Source organism: Bos mutus, chromosome 29, assembly GCF_027580195.1.
Source record: "Bos mutus isolate GX-2022 chromosome 29, NWIPB_WYAK_1.1, whole genome shotgun sequence".
Lineage (NCBI taxonomy): Eukaryota > Metazoa > Chordata > Mammalia > Artiodactyla > Bovidae > Bos > Bos mutus.
In genome coordinates this window covers 11286573-11307406 of record NC_091645.1, presented here as the reverse complement: position 1 = coordinate 11307406, position 20834 = coordinate 11286573, and the positions used below count along the sequence as shown (strand labels likewise).

Genomic DNA, 20834 nt, shown 5'->3' with positions numbered 1-20834 from the left:
GTGTTTATTGTAACGGTTCATACTTTGATCAATAAAGATGTGTTTGAGTCTAGTTATAATGATTTAAAATTCATGGTCCAAAACTGCAATTATGTTTGCACCAACCTAATATAATGATGTCAAGGACACATTCTCAGATATTCTGACTCAGTAGGTCTGGGCTGGGGCCTGGGCATCAAGGTTTTCAAAAGCACTTGTGATATTATGATTTATAATATGATTTGGTCTTTGTCCCATTCCTGGCATAGAGCTCCTAGAACACTTGGAATGTCTTAAGTTGTAAGAGGTATAAAGGTGTTTGTTATTATTCATAACAAACTCCTTTCAACCACACCTCAGTTTCTGTTAATGAGTTGGCTTTTAGACAGTCCCAAAGGATAAAAGCTGCTTGCCCAGGGAACCATGACATTAGAGGGGTGGAGCTTTCAGCCCAACTGCTAACCTCTGAAGAAGGGAGAGGCTGGAGGTTGAATTAATCACCAGTGGCCAATGAGTTAATCAATGATGCCTAGTAATGAGGGCTTCCCAGGTAGTGTTAGTGGCAAAGAAACTGTTGGCCAATGCAGGAGACAAGAGTCGTGGGTTCGATCCTCTGGAGGAGGATGTAGGGAAAGAGCAAATTAGCCAAGATGGGCGTGGTCAGGCTCTTTCGCCCCACAGCCTCTCGCTTTTGCCCCACGTTTTGTAAATGATGATTATGTAACCGCTGAGACCACTTACAGCACCGGGCATGAGCGTCATGAGTTACTTGCTTGGACACGGACTAGTTTGCCTGGTACACCTGTATGAGCTTCACTGTGAGAGCCCTGGCTGCTGCTGCACTGCGGCTACATTGGCGCGACATCGTGGTTATGTTATATGAGGTTATGCTAAGGCTCTGTAATCGCTACACTGTGGTTATGTTGTGGCTGCCATGCCAGCCAGGAGAGAATAAAGGTGTCTGCAGTTCCTAAGGCTCCTCAAGTCTTCCAGCCTCTTAGCTCATGCCTTGCCTGGGCTCAGTGAGCAGTGCTGACAGTGTGAACAGCAAGACAACTGGTGCTGTGAGCAGGATCAGCGATACAGAGGGCACGGCAACCCACTTCAGTATTCCTGCGGGCAGAATCCCAGGACAGAGGAACCTGGTAGGCTATGTACCATGGGGTCACAAAAGATCAGACAGGACTGATGTGACTATCAGGCCTAGTAATGAAGTGTCCATAAAAATGCTAAACGGTGGAGCTGAGGGAACTTCTGGTTGCTGAAAACATGGAGATGCTGAGAGGGGGGACCTAACTGGGAGGGTGGGGATGAGAGCAGCGAAGCTCAGTGCCTCTGCAGGGCTGAGCCCTTAACCTGTGGGATCTGACTCTCTCTCCATGGAAACAGTGTCAGAATTGAGTTAAAATGAAGGACACTCAGCTGACATTGGAAAACTGATCTGTGTGGGATAAAGACCACACATCTGGTGTCAGAAGTGAAGTATTCCATGAGCTGTTACAGTTTAGTCCTTCAGTGGTGTCTGACTCTTTGCAACCCCAAGGACTGTTGCCCTCTAGACTTCTTTGTCCATGGTATTTATTTCTCAGGCAAGAATGATGGATGGGTTGCCATTTCCTTCTCCAAGGGATCTTCCCGTGTCTCCTGCACTGGCAGGCAGATTCTTTACCACTGAGCCACCAGGAAAGCCTATTCAGTGAGTAGCAGAAAGGACGTGAGTTTGAGTGAGCTCCGGGAGTTGGTGGTGGACAGGGAGGCCTGGAGTGCTGCAGTCCACGGGGCCATGACTGAGTGACTGAACTGAACTGAAGCGGATAAAGAATTCTTACTTAAATCCTGATTTCTAGGGGTTAGGGAAGCACTGTCACAGATGGTCTGTAAATCTTCAGAATATCTTATCCTGCAAAGTCCCAACTGCAGCATTTTTACGGGTGAAATGATAAGAGTTGAGGGAGGGGAAACAGAAGGAAATAGGACATAACAAATATTGCATCTGTTTCATGGCTGATACTTCTTGAGGCAACTGTTACTTTTGCTGAATTTAATACTTGTAACAACCCTTTAAATGGGTACTATTATTCCTAGTCTACATTAGGAACATGATCCCAAAGATACTCACTCTTCTCTATCACCATAGGTTAATTTTGGCTATCTTTGAATGTTACAGGAATGGAACCAGATAGAACAACGGCCCACCCAAAGAGGTCCATGCCCTAATCATTGAATCTATGAATATGTTGTTTATGTGGCAAAAGAGACTTTTAAGACCTGATTTAGGTTAAGGATCTTGAAGTGGAAAGATTGTCTTGCTGAGTGGACCCAATCTAATCACAAGAGTCTTTAAAAGTGTAACAAGTGCAGGACGTTTTGTGGGTAGATGGGAGAGACGCAAGTGAGGAGTAAACCCACAGTACACAGCTTTTAATATGAAGGCAAGAGCCATTTACCACGGGATGTGGCATCCTTTAGAAAATGCGAATGCCTCTCAGTTTGACAGCCAGCAAGAAAGCAGGGGCTACAGGATTACGGCAGGGATTTGGCATCAGACAGAACTGATCTGTTCTCCTTCTTTGCTGTGTAATTTTGGACAATAACATGAACTATCTAACCTTGGCTTCATTACCTGAAGAATGGGGATAGTAATGACACTCCCTCAGACATACTAGGGTTTCCCAGGTGGTGCGGTTGGTAATGAACCTGTCTGCCAATGCAGGAGACACAGGAGACAAGGATTCAATCCTTGCGTTGGGAAGATCCCCTGGAGAAGGAAATGGCAAGCTCACTCCAGCATTCTTGCCTGAAAGATTCCATGTACAGGGGAGACTGGAGGGCTACAGTCCATGGGGTCACAAAGAGAGGGACACAGCAGAGCACACGCACAGCATACATACTATGAGATCTAAATTCTCTTCACCACCTTTTTGCCCTCAGGAAGTCCGAATCCATTATATAATCTAGGACTTATCAGAAGATGTGAGTGTGCTGCAGAGGTGGGTGTGATAAGGGGACATCCATTTATGAGGGAAGAGGCAGGAATGGGGAATTTTAGGAAAAGAGAGACGTGCTATCTTATAAAGGGCCCACGATGGGGTTCATCCAACATAGGCCTTTTAGAAATGGGAACACTCTGCTGACCTGGAGTCACTCAGCCAGAAACACTGGGACCCCTTCCTGAGGACTAACTCAGAGCCCTCCTTAATAGGAAGACAGGGATGAAGCAATCCTGAAGCCACAAGAACTGGTTTATGAGCTTCGTCTGGAGAGTCAGAACTACAGTTAATTTACATGAGAATTTATATTTTTGTGACAGAGGTCACTAGAAGCTACCAAATATCCCGTTTATTGTGAAGTTCTATTTAGTTCACATCACATTTTCTCATTATTTTATTTATGAAATCAGGTGTTCGTTTTTTTTTAAGTGTGAGATCCATCATCTGAAAGGCTAAATCTGCATTTTTCTAAAAAATTAAGGGGGCGTTCCCCGGTGGTTTTGTGGTTAGGATTCAGTGCTTTCACTGCCATGGCATCCCCCAAGTCATGCTGTGAGGCCAAAAAAAGTTTTTTTAATAAAATAAAATCATGTACACAATGTCACCTCAAGAAAATTAAGGATGAGAAAGTACATGAAGTAAGCCATCTGTTCTGAAACAATACAGTTATACAATGTTTTAAATATTGTAATGTAAGTGTTTAATGGAAGACACTAGAAAGTGATGATATCTTTTACAAGAGTCTGTTTTTAAAATAAAGGATGACATAATAAAAAATACATGAAAGTGCAGTTTAAAAAATAATAAAAGTATAATTTTGATGATGGAAATTCCTTCTTAGCTCTTAATAACCACCACCAAAACTCATCAGTTTACCATGGAGGATGGGTCTGGGCTTCCTACTTCTTGAGAAAATGGTATAAAACGTGAAGAAAATACACAAGGAGAAAGAAAATCTAAAAGATGGCTTTCTCTGTCCAGAAAGGACAAAGGTAAAAAAAGGCATCCCAGGCATTTTATTATCATTTAAAAGCAAAAAATTCAGGATTAAGAATTTAAACAAGCGAGCTGTCATATGTTTGCTTTAATTTTTTTACACTACAGAGTAGGATTATATGGAGAGTAGAAAGATGGAATGTATCTAGTGGGGTTTATGAAATTGTAAATTTTAAAATGTGGAATAGTTTACCCGATGCTCATGTTTTGTTCCTGTTTTTCTTTTGACATTGATGGCAATAAGAAAGAGCAATCAATTTAAAATATAATTTGTATGTGTATTATTTTTAGACTTCTTACTTGTGAAATTAAGTTGTCAATCCCATGTTAGGTGCCTGATTTTTTAAAATTCTAATGCTGTTGGTCAGGGAAATCTCTAGGTCCTGCAGCCTCTACATTTAGGAAAACACACATGGAAAGGACACCAACACCCAACATGGTCCAATGATTTTCAAAGTCCTCTGAAGCACTTTTATTCATTTTCTTAAAAATTCAGACCTGAAGAGCAAGGAGAAGGGGTAGAAACTTTCGCAAAACAGGCAGACTAAAATGTACTGCGGGTGCTAATAACTAAATGTGAAATAATGACATCACTTCACTTTTGGAAGATTTCCTACAGTGGAGAGCATTAACTGAAAGTAGGCCATTGAAAGCCCAGAGCAAGTTGGGAATTTTAAGTTTCTTAAGCACTAAGGAGGCTGAAAGATAATGTTTCTACAGATCACAAAACCAGGCATATGGGTACTTTATATAAAGTACTCTTTTAGGCAAAAGACAAAGCTTGGCTCCTTGGAAATGTTCCCAGTGCTGACTTCCTCTTTCCTATACTTGCTGCACTACATACTAAGGGAAACACACATGCCTTCAGCTTTGAGCAAACTGTCCTAAACCACGTGTCAGCAGAGCTGGTATTATAGGTGTGGGCTTGTGTGGCTGCACAGTTTCACGCTGTCTCACACTTAGTATAATGCTCTGCTCTCACTGTCTTGATATTCTAAAATTCAAACACGAAGCCCCATTTTCACTTTGCACTGAGACCCACAAATTGTGTAGTTGGTTGTGGGTCTCAAGTTGCATGCCCCATGTGCGGGGCATGATTTATGATTGACACTTGAATTGTGTTCTTTCCTGTGGGACTTTATATGGATAGGGCTGAAAAATCTGTTGGCAGAAGAGAGGCAGAGAATTTGCTCACACTGTTGTCATGGCTGCAGCTAGAGGGGTTTCGCTCAATTTAACCACAAATTCACAATGCTCCGGGCATCTTTAAGTTACAGTACAGGATCTAAAGGGCTTTCCAGGTGGCGCTAGTGGTAAAGAACTTGCTTGCCAATGCTGGAGACAAAAAGAGATGTGGGTTCGATCTCTGGGTCAGGAAGATCCTATGGAGGAGGGCATGGTAACCAACTCCAGTATTCTTGCCTGGAGAATCCCATGGATAGAGGTACAGTCCATAGGGTTGCAAAGAGCTGGACATGACTGAAGTGACTTAGCATGCACATATGCACAGGATCTAAGGTGACTGTATGATATTCACTCAACTGCCCATTCAACATTTAATAATGCACAAGTAGTTCTGCAGAAATCATGCAGTGTGTAACATGGCAGCAAATGCAACGGGAGGCAAACACTGGACAAAGATACGTGTGAGTTGTGGGCTCACACATCTTTAATGAAAGTGGACTGAAGCAAGCGCTTGGTACTATTCTAGGTTCTTGGTACTATTCTTCAAAGAGAGTGGATGGAGGCAAGGGCGTGGTAGTATTCTATGCTTGGAAAACAGCGTAGGTAGGTCAATACTTTGAGCCTCAGATTTCTTATCTGAAAACTGTGGGAAAACAATACCTACTTAACAGATACTTTATATCAAATCAAATCAAATATATGAAAACCTTTCAATAAAACCATGTGACACCATGGGCAGGGGCAGAGGACAGCTGGCTTAGGTTCTAGACCCAGCTTAGTCTCTTATGGGTAAACTTCAAACCTGGTCTCTGTTTTCTCTTCTTTACAATGGGGCTAAAAATGGCACCTACCTCATAGCAGAGGTTTGTGAGAATTAAATTAAGATAATCCACATAAGGTGCTTAGCAAACTGCCTTCCATGAAGTCTTGTAAAAGAACTTGTGAATGTTATTGTTACTGTTCTTTTTGATTTTCAGGAAGAAGGAAAATGGATTTGAAGTCTAACCTATATTAAAAATGACATTTGTTTGGCTAAATGCATTTTAAGAAAACAGTTTGAGGCAATGATCACTACAGACAGGACAGCTTACTCATCTGATCAAGAAGAGACAAAGACCTCTGTTAGGCAGAGAACCATTGGCAAGTCATGAGGTAATGAAGTAAAAGTTTAATTAAAATTAAATGCTCTCCAATCTAGTAACATTCATAATTCATTCACTTGATTGATTTAGCAGTTACCGTATGCCAGGCTGTGCAGATACAGACTAATCCAGCAAATCTCCACTGGAGAGGTGCTCACCATCTGGTGGAGGGGACAGGTGAGTCAACAGGTGGGAAGTGAAGAGGGTGTGAACATTAGAAGAGAGTTTACACAGTGCACAGGGACACAGACGAGCACATGCGTAACTCAACCAGTGTCTGTGAGTCACTGGTGATTCTCCTAATACTATCATGTTTAACCATCATGTTCAATGGATATTCAAAAAGTTCATTCAATAAGTATTTACTGAATTCCTATAATGTATCTGGCACTGCTCCAAATGTTAAGATGAAAGGACCAATGTCTTGAGAATCTATTCCCTTGCTCCTTGCCTAACCTCAGGATTTAGGGTGAGGATTCCCTCAACGGTGCCATACACTCATCGCTCACCTGTTCTCTCCCGTGAACACTGTGTGTTCACTTTTATTGTTCTACCCTCTTTTCTAGCTAGAGCTGTTCAGATTGTTCTTGGAAGTAGTAATTTGGGGCTAACAGGCTAAGTATCTCCTCTGGAGATATGAAATTTCTGGAAATATGATTACCATGGGGTGGAGGTGAGGATCAGAGCCCAGATTGGCAGGGTGATTCTTGAGTGTCTTAAGGGCAGAAAAGATGCCCTACTCGTGTTTTTATCCACAAGGTGCAGTGCAGCATAAGGTGGATGGTTATGGCTCTGAAATGGATGAATGAGTGAGCGACTGAATGAATAAGGCTCATGCATTAATAAAAATGGTATCTGGATTCTAGATCCTGGGGTAAAGAGATAGATAAGAAATGTGATGGTTAATGGAAGGGTCACCCATGGTGATCAGCAATTTTTTCTCATAGGAAACTAAAAATTAAAAATATTTTAAAACTGGGGCCAGACTATGATTTCAGGGCAAGGAGAAACCTCCTCCCAGTCCCCAGTGACTCTTCCTTTCTATTTCTGGCACAAAATTAGCTGCCTGAAGACAAAGCTTTTTGTTCCACAATTAAGGATGCAATTAAAAATGCAAATGCCTGAGAGAGTGCACATAATGCTAATGAGTCTCAAAGTACACATGAAGAATCAAAATCGATTCCTCTTAAAAGGAGGCACCAGCTAGGAGGCAGGCGCTGAGCCAGTGGGAGGGGTACAGGCCCTACCCTTTACCTAATAAGCCCATCTGGCAGGTTCTTTCATAGACTTAGTTTAACTTAATCTTAACAACAAGCTGGTGAACAAGGTATTATGTCCATTTTATAAATGAAAAGTTCAAGTTTCAGCAATTGATCAACTGTGAAGCAATTGATCAACTGTGAAGTCTAGACCAGAGGCCAGGTCTCCCTTGAGGAAGTCAGTGTAAAGTATAAATGAAACAGGAGGTCTATCAATATGAATGTAACCTCTGCCCCTAGAGAATTCACTTCCTCCTCACTGTTCTGTAGTACAATGAGCAGGGGCTCCAGTGGGAGGCACATGTGGGCAGAGAACACAGGTTGGCCATGTGGCACCATGCTATTTTAAATCTCTCTGGCCTTGTACAAGGTTCTTCATCTGTAGAATGGGGATAATAATCATAATTGTATTTAGCACTGTTATAAAGCTTAAATGAAGTGACGAATAAAGCACAGGCCTCTCAGTGTGGCTCTGGTTGCCCGTCCTGACTTTTGCACTGCCCTTTCCAAAGCTCTTGGGTTTCCCAAGTCTAGACCATCTCCAGACTTTCTGCCTCATCTTGTCAGACTGTTTCAGGTACCTGGTCATGTCTCCCCCGTAGGATTTTAAGAGAGATAAGAAACTCTGGGGCTTCCCAGGTAGCTCAGTGGTAAGGAATCCACCTGCCAATGTAGGAGACATGGGTTTGAGCCCTGGGTCAGGAAGATCCCCAGAGGAGGAAATGGCAACTCACTTTAGTATTGGTGCCTGGGAAATCCCATGGACAGAGAAGCCTGGTGGGCTACAGTTCATGAGGTCGCAAAGAGTAGAATGCAACTGAGCACACACACAGCAAGAAACCCTGAATCCAAGGTGCTGTAATACATTGTATTTCTGAAAGAATAAATGATAATTTTGTCAAAGAAGAATATATGAGTGAATGAATGAGAGGCAGTAAAAATGCCTTTGTTGGCTAGCCCTGTGCCAAGCACTGGGCAGGGATGCACACAGGATTACAGCATGTCCCCTGGGGACATCTGCTGAGAGCATTTGGGTCCAAGGCTGGAAGGGAAGAAGGTAAAAACCTGACTTGTAATAAAGTTCAATGATTTCATGGCTCTACCTTAAATAACCTTGAGAAATACATGGCCAAGTGAAATGGGAAGCAGCTTTGCACTGGAGCCAAGTTCCCTGAACTGGCTCCATTCCACATTGTTCCCCAGGTTGCCTGGGAAGCCCATCCCCAGATAAGAAATACAGTGGGGCAGGAAGTACAGTGGAAGGATATATTAATGTTTAAAGAACAGCAGAAAAAAGACCAGAGTCTCTTACATGATGATGTTGCTTTCCCCTCCCACCAAAATCAATCAGGGGAGAACATCTTTCCTCTAGAATAAAAACCCATCAGGATGAAGAATCCTGGGTGAAATCTATTTGCTCAAGATTTCCCTCAGGGCAACTTCCAGTCCTGTGTCTCTGGAATAGGAAGATTAAGGGTGCTGAGAATGAGACACAGATGAGGTTAACCCTGAATCCTGCCCCTACCCCAGGTCCTCTCACTAAGAAGGTACAGGCTGTGTGTCATGGTCTAAATGTATTACTGAATTAGGCCACAGCTGAAAGAGGGTCACAGAGTTCAGCAGGCAGGTGAAGCTGCCTGAAAGGCCTTGCAGACCCAGATGTGTCCTGGAAATCCCAAAAGGTAGTGCCTGTGTCCACAGGACTTGACCAAACTCCATGCACCTGATATTGGGTTTCCAGAGGGCTCACTACTCAAAGGTCTTGGCTTATATTTTAATCTTGTTCTTTCACATCTCTACGGGAAAGAGAATCTAGGAATTAATTCATTCAACAAATATTTACTGAAGAGACTTCTTTAGGCCAAGCACTGTGCCATAAGGCACTAAAGATATAAGAAAATTAAGACATTAACTGGGATTTGCAGGCCTAGTATTGATGGACCTGCCATTTCAAGGAGCTTTACCATGAAGCTGTAATAAAGACCAGAGTGATCACTATTTTAATATGTGAGTTTTAAACACCAGTGGTCTTTTGGGTAGATTTCATTGTAGGAAGCCTTATAGGCTGTTGTGAAGATTAACACAGGTTAATAATTGCAAGGCACATAGCACATGAGAATAGTTACGATAATGTCCTGCATTCTAACTGAACTGTCTGCAGACACGGGCAATGAGAATCCTGAGGGAAGAAGGTCTGATCTCTTATTCATCTCTGTAGCTAGGCATCTGCTACAGACTGGTATATTGCAGGTATATTCATGTGAAATCATGTTTGTTGAATGAAAGAACTGATGCTCTGATGAATTGTTGCGTAAAAGATTTAAACAACAGAGCAGGAGGCAGACCTCAACATTTGTCATATATAGTCCTTGAAGGAAAAACTGTCAAAGAAAGTACAAAGTTTGAGTTACTAGTTTAAAATGTGGATTTAGGACCACAGAAGGAAGTAAATACTTCAAATCCAGAACATAAAACTGTGAGCAGAGGGCTCAGAGTGGCTAAAGAACGCAGAGGAGAGATGGAAGCAATTGTGAGGATGGGGTGCTGATGACAGCCATGAGGAACTGGAAGGGGGGTCCCACAGATGCTGACTATAATGTCGTGAAGACGTGTTCTCTTGCCTGAGTCCTGTGTCATCTACCTAGAATGCTCTTCCTTGTTTATTCCATCTGCAAGCTGTAGATCAGATCCCATTAGTGAGTCATTAAACCAAATTAATGAGTTGTGACTTCCATTTTTTAAAGAATGAGAGAAACAGAATGGAAAATAGCAAAGTTTACTGTACATAAAACATAAACTTCAATAATAAAATCTTTTTTCAGCTTTATGTGTGTATGTATTTACTGGGTTGTGATAAAAATGTATTTCTTATTTTGAGTAAAAATAGTTTGAAGGCCTCTGAATTAACTTATATAAAATCTTCAAGAATTAATTCAGATATCCTTATATAAGGTAGCAGTAAAGGCTCTTGGCCTTTCTAGAGCTAACTTTTCACTGCACTCTGCATTATGACTGTCTTCCCCCTCATCTCTTTTCCACACTAGATGCAAGTTCCTTGAGGACAGGGCATGACTTCTAGGTCCTCAGTGTCCATTATAGGTTCTGGCACAGAATATACACTCAAAACACGCTTGAGGAACACATAAATAAATAAGTTACTGACTTTTAAACCTAAATTCACAACAGAAAGCTTATTCCCTCCAACTCTTCAAATTGCTATCTTTTATTAACAAATGAACAAGGACCAGGTTCTCTCTTATATTCTCTCCTGTGACCTCCTTCTTACTCTCCATTGGTGGACTTACCTGCTTTTCTTTCTCCCCCTCTCCGTTCTCCCAGTGTCCTAGGTGCTCTTGCTTCTCTTTTATCCAAAGAACGGATCTCTCCTTAGCCATTTGCACTCTGGAGTGAATTTAACCCCCTCTACTCTGACCTTTCATGGTAGTTTTTAGATATAAAGGCACATCCTATTAGTAGCAGGAAAAGCCTTGTTCTGCTAGTGGGATGCATTTAGAGCTGGTAGAAAGATACCAAGGGGACTGCATATTATAGCGGTAGAGAGACCTCAGCCTGCACATATATAGAGCCCCAAAGTACACGCAACAAACCCATACCAGGAGCCCAGGTGGCATCTAGGGCTGAAGAATTGATAATGTACTTTGGAGCATTTTGAAAAATATTTTATTCAAATTTTTAATGTTTTATTTACTTTTAAGGTTCTACAACTACATATGTTTCACAATGCAGGAAATACACAATACACATAGCCCATTCAACCAAGCAGATCCAAATCATTGGCATAGAACATGTACAGCATTATCATTAGTGACAATCAACTCCATTTGCATGACACGACCAAAGCACTTCAAGTGCCTTACAAAAAAAGATTAGAAGAAGGAAAATAATTACAACTAGATTGGAAAATAGAGAGGGTTGGCTCAAGTTTACAACACTGCCTGGATAGATGTGCTAGTTCCCTGCCAGGCAAATACATCGCCATCACCAGGGGGACTATTTCTAGGAAGGGAAGGAGGCCAATTTCTGCGTGAGCCCGAGAAGATGCATCGTCTTGCACACAGCCAGCATAGGGCTAATGTTGAGAGAGAGAGTGTGTGTGTGAGAGAGAAAGAGAGTGTATGGTGTTTAGGGAAGAGGAGGTAACTCCAAGGGGAAGGTGGTTTTGTGGTACAAGCAAATATTCTACTAAGTCAGCTAAATTGTTTATTACAGAACAAAGAAGCAGCTTGCTTTCTGGCTTAGGTTTTGGCTTCATGGAAAAATATGAATAGTACTAAAGAAATCCCATATGAAAGCCCTATAGTACAGTTTATCCTGTGTAAAAACCCCAAAGAAGTATTCTTTTTGAATTTCTCCTCTCAGCTAATCTGTTTCGTAATCCAAGAGTCGGCCACTGTGCTGACAGAAGCACATTGGGATTCACAGCCAAAGCGCACTGAACAGCTGATGCGCATAAGCTGGGCCCAAGGCAGCTAGAGTGATAGATGGCTCTGGAAGGCAGGAGATCCAACTCTGCTGCCAAGCGGCTGTGGGGCCCCTCCCTCCTACGGAAGGAATTTCCCCTTCTGTAAATTAAACAGTGGGCCTGGTGATAGCTAAGATTCCAGCCCGAGCATTACATAAAGCTGAGCAGGGTAAAGGGAATAACATTCCAGGGTGTCATTCTGGGATTAAAGAGACATGCTCATCATCTGATATTTATATAATCAGAGAAATTTTGCTACTGATTTATTTTGAAACAGCATCTAGTTGACTTTCTAAAATAACACAATCAACGGGCACTAGTTCTATTTAAGTGATCTAGACGAGACAAGCATATCTGAAAATCCTACAGCCAAAATTACTGTTAAACAAACAAACAAACAACAAAGGTAGAAACATACCAAATCATTTTGAGAAAGAATTCCATTTAGGCTTTTCTATTTCATTAATTAATGAAATTAATTAATTTATCACATTGCATGAGAACAGGGCTAGGGGATCTTGTAAGTTCTGACTGGACTCTATTCATGGTCCACATCTTTTACAACTCTATGCCTCTAAGAGTCACCTAGAAACTGAGGTCAGACCTCTACAAGATACTTTTGGTATCTTATAAAGAAATAATTTGGGAATTTTTTCATGAATTTTCAGCTATTTTTGAGCCTTATTTAACAGGAGTTCCTCCTTTAATACAATATCCAACTATTAAAGCACTGACAAGACAATGTTCTTTATTACCTTAAGTCTTCATCTCTTTTGTATGTTATAGTTTTATTTACCATTTCAGAGAGTAAAGGTCTGATTCTGAGCAATACTACTATTTCAAATAAGTCTATTAGTTTTACATAATAGCATCATATCACTTCATTTCACTTTCCTAATCTTCCACAACTTACTTAAAAGGACTAAGTTATTACCGGTATATTTTCAGCAAATTCCTTCTAGTACATTGAACATTTTTATGCATTCTACTTTTTAACAAGAAACCAACAATATGATCATTTTTTCCTTCCAGTTTTATTCTATATAACTTTAATTTTAGCTGATTTATCTCTATCCTATTAACTTAGTTAACTTTTCCTAATTTGCTACCCAAGACTAAAGCATTTCAGGATTTAGAAAATATTTTGTAAAAGACCAGCAATACAACACAAGCTGCTTTCCATCATATTTGTGACATCACTACCAGGCATGTTCTAGGGTGGTTCTCAATAGTTCCTCTCACAGATTACACAGACATGGACCAAAATAATATTCCAAAATGCAGTTGAACAAATTTGGGATATTCATATTCTGATTTTTTTAAAAAATTTAAATCTCAGGGCTTCTGAGGTACTGGAACTCCCTGGAATAAGAAGGGACTCTATGCTTGTCAGAGAGGCCAGCAAACCAAAGCCTTCGAGAAGCTGCTGCCTTCTGGAATCCTCCTCCCTCCTTGGCCCTGCTGTACCTACCTAAGACACAAAGGATACCTTACAGCCAAAGGGAAACCAACAGGATAAATCTGTCTAAGTATATAAATGAATGTCTATAACATGCACCTCGTGTCAAGACAAGATGGTGAAATTTCAGGTCTAAAGGATATGACCGTAGGTGGGAGTCAGACCAGATGCCAAGAGAATACAGTGAGGATGGGCGTGGTTCCCCCAATGATACCCGGATTCATTTTCACTATTAACTGGGCATCACTATCCCACTTTGGCCATTAATACGTACAATAGCATTCTTATAAGTCATCGTTTCTTTTTAATTGAATGGTAGTGGAATGAGGAATAGTTTCCTATAGGAATTAGGAAGATTTTCCTAGATTCTGTGAAAAAAATAGAAATTAATGCTCTAATATGACATAAAATCCTCAAAGAAATATAATGCATTATTTTTTAATAAAGAACTGGATATTTCAAATTTATTGAGCTTTTATAGTGTACTGTTTTCTGGTTTTTTAAAAATTAGAGTCAGCACTGATAAAGTATATTTTGAGAGGAATATAGGAGGCTTCATGCTAAGATGAGGTGCATGTTACAGTTGAGTGATGATGGACCTTACTCAAGAATTAATTATGGGTATGAAAGACCAGAAGGCATTTCAAGTTAAATCAATCATCTTTTTTTTTTTTTTTTCTGATAAGCTAATGAGTTTTGTCAGGCAAGGAACAAGTAACTTTTATGGTTTGAGAAACAATTGGTAATGAGATGCCACAGAAAAAAGTCATTCTACCAAACTTTAAGAAAAAAACGACATAACTCTTTGAGAGAGTATTGATTTCTAATCAATATACCAAAGTTAATAGGATAGATGTCAAGTACGCCAGGAAGAAATATGAGAATATTTTATTCCCATACTGATGGTAAGCAGATGTCCAGTGCTTCAGCCCATATATTCAATTTAAGATGCATCTGAACTGAAAATATTCTTCTCACTATTTTTACTACAACCTGTGCTAAGAACTTTACCTTGGATCACAACATGGTCAAAGAACTTGTTAAAAGCAGGGGACTTAAACTAATTTAACATAGTTAATAACATTTTTAAAATTTCTTCACAACGGTTAAACTTTTTAGGTCTTACAGTGGTGCGCTGATGAGCGTGGGTTAATTAAGAACACGTGTCCCCTTGCTACACGGTGTTGCTCTGCTTCCCCAAGCTGATGGCTCACAAGTGCAGGTCACAGTAAGAAACACACTGTTGCCTACCTGACATAGAGGGAACGTTTCTGATTGGTTCGCAGGGACCCGGACCCGGAGCTCATGCTGTGGTTCATCATCTGCTCTCGTAGGTCATGGATTTTGGCCTCAAATCGAGCGTAATCTGGGAATGAAAATGAAGATGGCAAATTTGGTTCTGTGCCTTCAGCAAGTTAGAAATACTGCACACTCAAGGCAGCCCTTTGTCCCTGTTGTTGGTTCCTTTGCCAAGAAACAGAGGGATGCACAATGCAAGACTAGTGGAACACAGAAGGTTCACTTTCATATTATTTATTTGTAGACATTCCCAAGACGGAAAGAACAAATCAGTTACTTCCCAAAAGGCAAACTGGAAAACACACCACCACCAAATCCCCACTATTGAAAAGTACACGGGAGGAGGAGGTCATTTTCCAACTGATAGACTGGAGAACTGTTTGGTGATGAACTGTGAAAAAAACAGTTTTTTGCTAAACTCTTTTACTTTTGCTAAATTCTTTTCTTGGGGAGGGGGATGTCTTAGAAGTTGATTACTTGGATTGTACCTCAATTTTGCCTTATATCTTTAATATAAAACACCACATGCCAAACTTCATCAATTTTAACACAATATATAAAAATTAGCTTCTCAGGAGATCAGGGTTAGAAAATATTAAATCTATTTTAGAAGCATGCAAAGAAAAAATATAGGGGGTCTTAAAAATCAAGGAAATATAATTATTAAAATATACTATGTCATCATAGGAAATTTATTTTCACCACATCAATCCAATAAAAATAAAGACAGAAAAATAAGTTTTAAGATAGTAACACAGCATATAAAAAGAAATAATTTGAAGTTTTCATATTCTGAATCCTAACTTGGTCTATCATCTCCTTGGTACAACAGTATCTTGCTTTAGGAAAATTTTGCTTTAGGTAAAAGGCTCAATTTGCCCAGAAGATAACTGTAAACATGTTAATTCAAATTGTAAATGGTTCTTCTAATTGCAAAGCAACTCATCAGGAAGAATTTTAAGAGAGGTTCTAATATATTGCAGAAAACAAATTGATTTTCAACTCTATTTATTCATAACTTCACAAAACAAGAATGATTAAATGAATATAATACAAGATGATCTCCTTACAGTATATTTCAAATTTTTTATAATAAAAAGTTCCACAAAATTAAATTTAAATTCAATTTACTGAATGTCTATTGGTAGTTGTGGTACGGAATTCCATAAGAAAAATGATTTGATCTTGGTTTTCAATGACAGAAAATAATGAATTCTGAATGTTAAATATTTTTGAAATTTAGTACTCCAAAGATGGGCTTCCCAGGTGGCACTAGTGGTAATGATCCTGCCTGCCAACGCAGGAGACATAAAGAGATGTGAGTTCGATCCCTGGGTTGGGAAGATTCCCTGGAGGAGGGCATGGCAACCCACTCCAGTATTCTTGCCTGGAGAATCCCATGGACAGAGCAGCCTGGCGGGCTACAGTCCATAGGGTCACAAACAGTTGGACATGACTGAAGCAGATTAGCACTCACTCCCGCACTCTAAAGATAAAACCCTAATAGCTGAGGGGAAATTTCTGGTGTTTAAACAAAGTCTCATGTTACCTAGATTTGGAAGGCTTCCTGTTCAAAACTTCTCTTTGAATAATTAAATCCTAAATGATTAAGTGAGCAGAATAACATATTTAACCTAAAATCTATTAACTGTAATTTAAAATATTTCATTTTAGCAGGGAGAGAAAACACTTATTTATACAACCATCAATATGATGCTACATGCAGATTAAGTCATTCTGAGCAAGTCATATTTTCTTGCCATCCTATTAATATCCAATTAACATTTATTGCTGGCCACATGGCAGATGTTATGCTTCAAGCTTCATGGGCATTATCTCATTTCTTATTTAAATTACAAAATGAAGGCCACGGATGTTGTAAAAATGTGAAGCATATAAAAAAAAAACATGGAATAAAAAATAAGAGGTCCCCATCCCCCCTTCTCCTCTCACTCCTGGTTTTCCCCACAGCATAGCCTGCAGGTACATAGACAGTGGGTGATGGACTTGCAGCCATATTCATCTGAATATACACATATACTCCCCCACACACGTGAGATCACAATTATATATTATGCTAATGCTCTTTCCTCCCTTTTTAGCAGTGTTAACTTGGATATTTTCCTACCTTCTCTTAAAATAATAAGTATCATGTTTCTTAATACCCTCAATTATATCCCACAGATTAGGCCGTAACTTATTTAATGATTCCCATATGACAGCCTTTGCTATCAGACAGGGATCCTGGTGCATGTGAGCACACTCGAGGCAGGCAGGTAGAAAGCTGTAGCACGAGTACCAGTCAAGCTTTGCACGGACATCACACAGTCCCCATGAGCTCTTTTTTTGGAGAAAATAATCTATCCTGGAACACAGAGTTGGAACTGTATCTCCTGAGCCATGCTCCATACTGTCACCAGCTAAATGCCACGCATCGCCCCTAAGAATCACTAAATCTTAAGAATCACTAAATCCCAGGACACCCCCCTTACCACTTGGATGACTTCACCATCATAACAAAGACCTGAAATCCATTTTCTGAATGAATGAATGAGGGAGAAGAACTGAAATGAATTTCAGTTTTAAATGCCTGCAGGTACTGAAATTGCCCATTTTCAACATTAAGTTTTTTTTTTATATATATAATGAAGAAAGACAAGATGATTCTCCTCTAGGACTTCTTTTCTCAAGGCTAATTATTCTGTTTAATTTCAAGGCTTTATTCCTATTTAATTAGGGTCACTCCCAAATTGCACTGTTATTTTTACTGTTCCCTCCTGGCAGTCTCCGAGCTCTCCCCATCTCAGCCATGTCATACAGTCTGGAAACAGTTCCTGATACTTAACCGCATGTGATTGGCACTTTGTTAGACTCTTCCTGTGTTCTCCTTAATGGATGGCTCATCAGATCCCCAAAATGTTTTCTACCATGCTTTTGAAATGTTTATTCTGCATCCTATTCTACAGTGTTTACATTCCCTGCTATGGATGGGGAAGTATTATATTGTGTATTGTATTTGTCTTACTTGGAACCTATCTTGTTCTCAACTTCTCCACTTTAATCATATTAAACATAAATCTCATATTCAAAAGTGTTTATCCTTCTTTGTCCCTTTTTGAAAAATAAAGCTTTACAAGTAATTTCATCAAAGGAAAAACAATAAGATTTGAGTTTGTAAATATAAATGGTGTGTGTGTGTCTGCATGTGAGTATGTGTGAGATAGAGACAGACAGAGAGGACAGAGATACGTCTCCAGCCTCTCAGAGATAAACAAGTTATAGTTAGAAATGATCTAGAAATAAACAAGAAACTAGACACACAAATTGTGAAGTATGTCTTCTTTATGTTTTATAATAGTACTGAAAATTACATTTTCAACAAGTTAAAAACCTACCACCACCACGTCCATTCAATCTTAATTCTCTCTTCTCTCCCCAAATGTTTCATTCACATCCATGCCCTCCTCTTTGGGATATTTTCCAACAGATTCCTAACACTCAGGAAAACATTCTAATGAGATTTTTATTTTATTTATCCTGGGCCGTGCTGGGTCTTCGTTGCTGCGTGCAGGCTTTCTCCAGCTGCAGTCAGTGGGGGCTACTCTTCGTTGTGGTGCTGGGACTTCTCGTTGCAATGGCTTCTCCTGTGACAGAGCACAGGCTCTAGGTGTGGGGTCTTCAGGGGCAGCACATGGGCCCTACAGCCCGAGCTCAGTAGTCGTGGCACAGTGGGCTCAGGCTGCTTCGTGGCATGTGGCGTCTTCCCCGACCAGGGATCAAACCTTTGTCCCTTGTGCTGGAAGGCAGATTCTTCTCCACCGTGCCACCAGGGAAGTCCCTGATGAGATTTCAAAGTGCTCACTAAGGGAAAATTCATGTTTACTGAGTACCTGCAGTAAACCAACTTCTGTGCTAGGTACTTAAAAATTACGTTATTTCTCCTAACACAGTTCTGAGGTTAAGTCTATATTTTAGAGGTAGTGAAACAGGTCCAGAGAGGTTAACTTCACCACAGTCACAGAGCTTCTCGGTTCCGGAGCTCACTGGACATGGAGCCAGCATTCAACCCTGGGGCTCTGAGAGGCCAGTTCGTTTCCATCACACCCAGTGCCTATTAAAACACCACAGTTCTCCCTGAGAACCCAGGCTGCCTCCATTCTCCGCCCCTCCCTCCCAACACCACGCTCTCTTTCCTCTCACCAGCTGCATCACACGCATGCTGGTCCGCTCATTTACTGTCCCTTAGAGCGTGGCTATGCCTCTCCCATCTCTGCTTCTCCAACCTCAAGGTCTATCATGCCTCCTTTCCTACACATGGGATTGTACTAGGCACATGGCACACAGTTTTTAAGAAGACAGAACCTAAAGGAGTTTACTTCTTGAACGGGACACTGACAAGGAAATTAAGCAGGATAAGGCTGAGGTGGGAAACTGCATTAAAGCAGCAGGACCCTAAGCCACTACAAAAAACAGTATGGAGGTTCCTCAAAAAACTAAACATAGAACTGTCATATGATCCAGCAATTCCACTCCTGGGCACATATCTGGACAAAACTCGAATTCAAAGAGATACATGCACCAGTATGTTCATAGCAACAGCACTCACAACAGCCAAGACACGGAAACAGCCTAAATGTCCATTGACAGATGAGTTAATAAAGATGTGGTATATATATATACACAAAGGAAAACTACCCAGCCATAAAAAAGAATGAAATGCCATTTGCAGCGACATGTATGTAATTAGAAATCATACTAAACGAAGTAAGTCGGAAAGAAATCGACAAATACTATATGATTTCACTTATATGTGGAATCTAAAATATGGCAAAAAAATGAACCTATTATCTACAAAACAGAGACAGACTCACAGATGTAGAGAACAGACTTGCGACCGCCAAGCCGGGGGAGAGAAGGGGAGGGAAGGACAGGGAGTCTGGAATTAGCTGATGTAAACCAGTATACATAGGATGGACAAACAAGGTCCTGCTGTATCGCACAGGGAGCTATATTCACTATCCTGTGATAAACCACAATGGAAAAGAAAAGCATGCTTGTATGTATATAACTGAATCATTTTGCTGTACAGCAGAAATTAATGCAACATTATAAATTAACTATACTTCCATTTTAGAAAAGCATCTTGGCTCTCCCATTTATTAGCTGTGCATGACAGTGAAAGTTGGGCTCAGTTTCTTCATGTGAAGGCAGAACAGGAATAATAATTGTACCTACTTCGAGATATGTGGAAGGTTACAAGAGAGAGCTGACTGGTAATGACTGATAATTCCTGCTGTTAATTTTCATACGTAATTTAACACCTGTTCTTGTTCCTGCTTGCAAAAGTCATAACCCCTTTCTGTGCCAAGTAAACTGGAAACCTGTGTCTGCTCTCAGTGGCCCCTATTACAGCCTCACTCTGCCTGTTAGGAATTGACATCTCGACCAGGTCAAAAGGAAAGAGTTGCAGATGGCCACATTTGGGATGCCTGACACTAGGGTTGAACTATTCCCCTGCTGGGCAACCACTGAATGGCACCTCAGGTTCCTCTCACAAATCCACAATCATGTGGAGGTCAGGAGAACGATGCCCAACTCTGAGGCTGCTGCCTTTTTCAGGAATATCAGTGATCTTGTCCATCGGTATCATCGCAAGGCTTTGAGCTACTGATGGACACTTGGATGGAGCAAGGGCAAGGGTGTGAACACCCCTTGCCACACATGAGAGGAAGCTCTGCCATATACCTGCTTCCTCTGCAGTTTGTCAAGTGTGAACAAGGAGACCCAGAAGCAAACTGACCCCCATCATCCACATAGGAATGAAGGCACCGCCCCAGAAGTCTGGGGTTGCTTAATGCAACAGGATTCATCTGCATTGATTAAAACTGAACGACTGCTCACATCTTCAAGTCTCTGATGGCCAGCCATGCGTCAGAGAAGAAAACAATGAGCTCACTGGGTTAGACTACAGCATAAGGCATCTGCACGTCATCCCTGACGTGATCTGGCGGGGGGCCTACCCCTCCACAGCTGTGCCCTTGT

The 20834-nt window shown here is 40.8% G+C and overlaps 1 protein-coding gene across 8 annotated transcripts in view; it reads right to left on the bottom strand.

Annotated features, from left to right (window-relative positions):
* The window catches only part of DLG2 (discs large MAGUK scaffold protein 2), a 1083296-nt gene that overhangs the window by 151178 nt on the left and 911284 nt on the right, over positions 1 to 20834 (bottom strand). For 7 of the 8 annotated variants that reach the window (XM_070365266.1, XM_070365267.1, XM_070365264.1 and 4 more), the window contains one exon: positions 14745 to 14859. In XM_070365266.1, coding sequence (XP_070221367.1) covers positions 14745 to 14859 — 115 coding nt within the window. Of the gene's footprint in view, positions 1 to 11234; positions 13506 to 14744; positions 14860 to 20834 lie in introns of those variants that run through there. The other variant, XM_070365268.1, reaches the window with a different exon arrangement.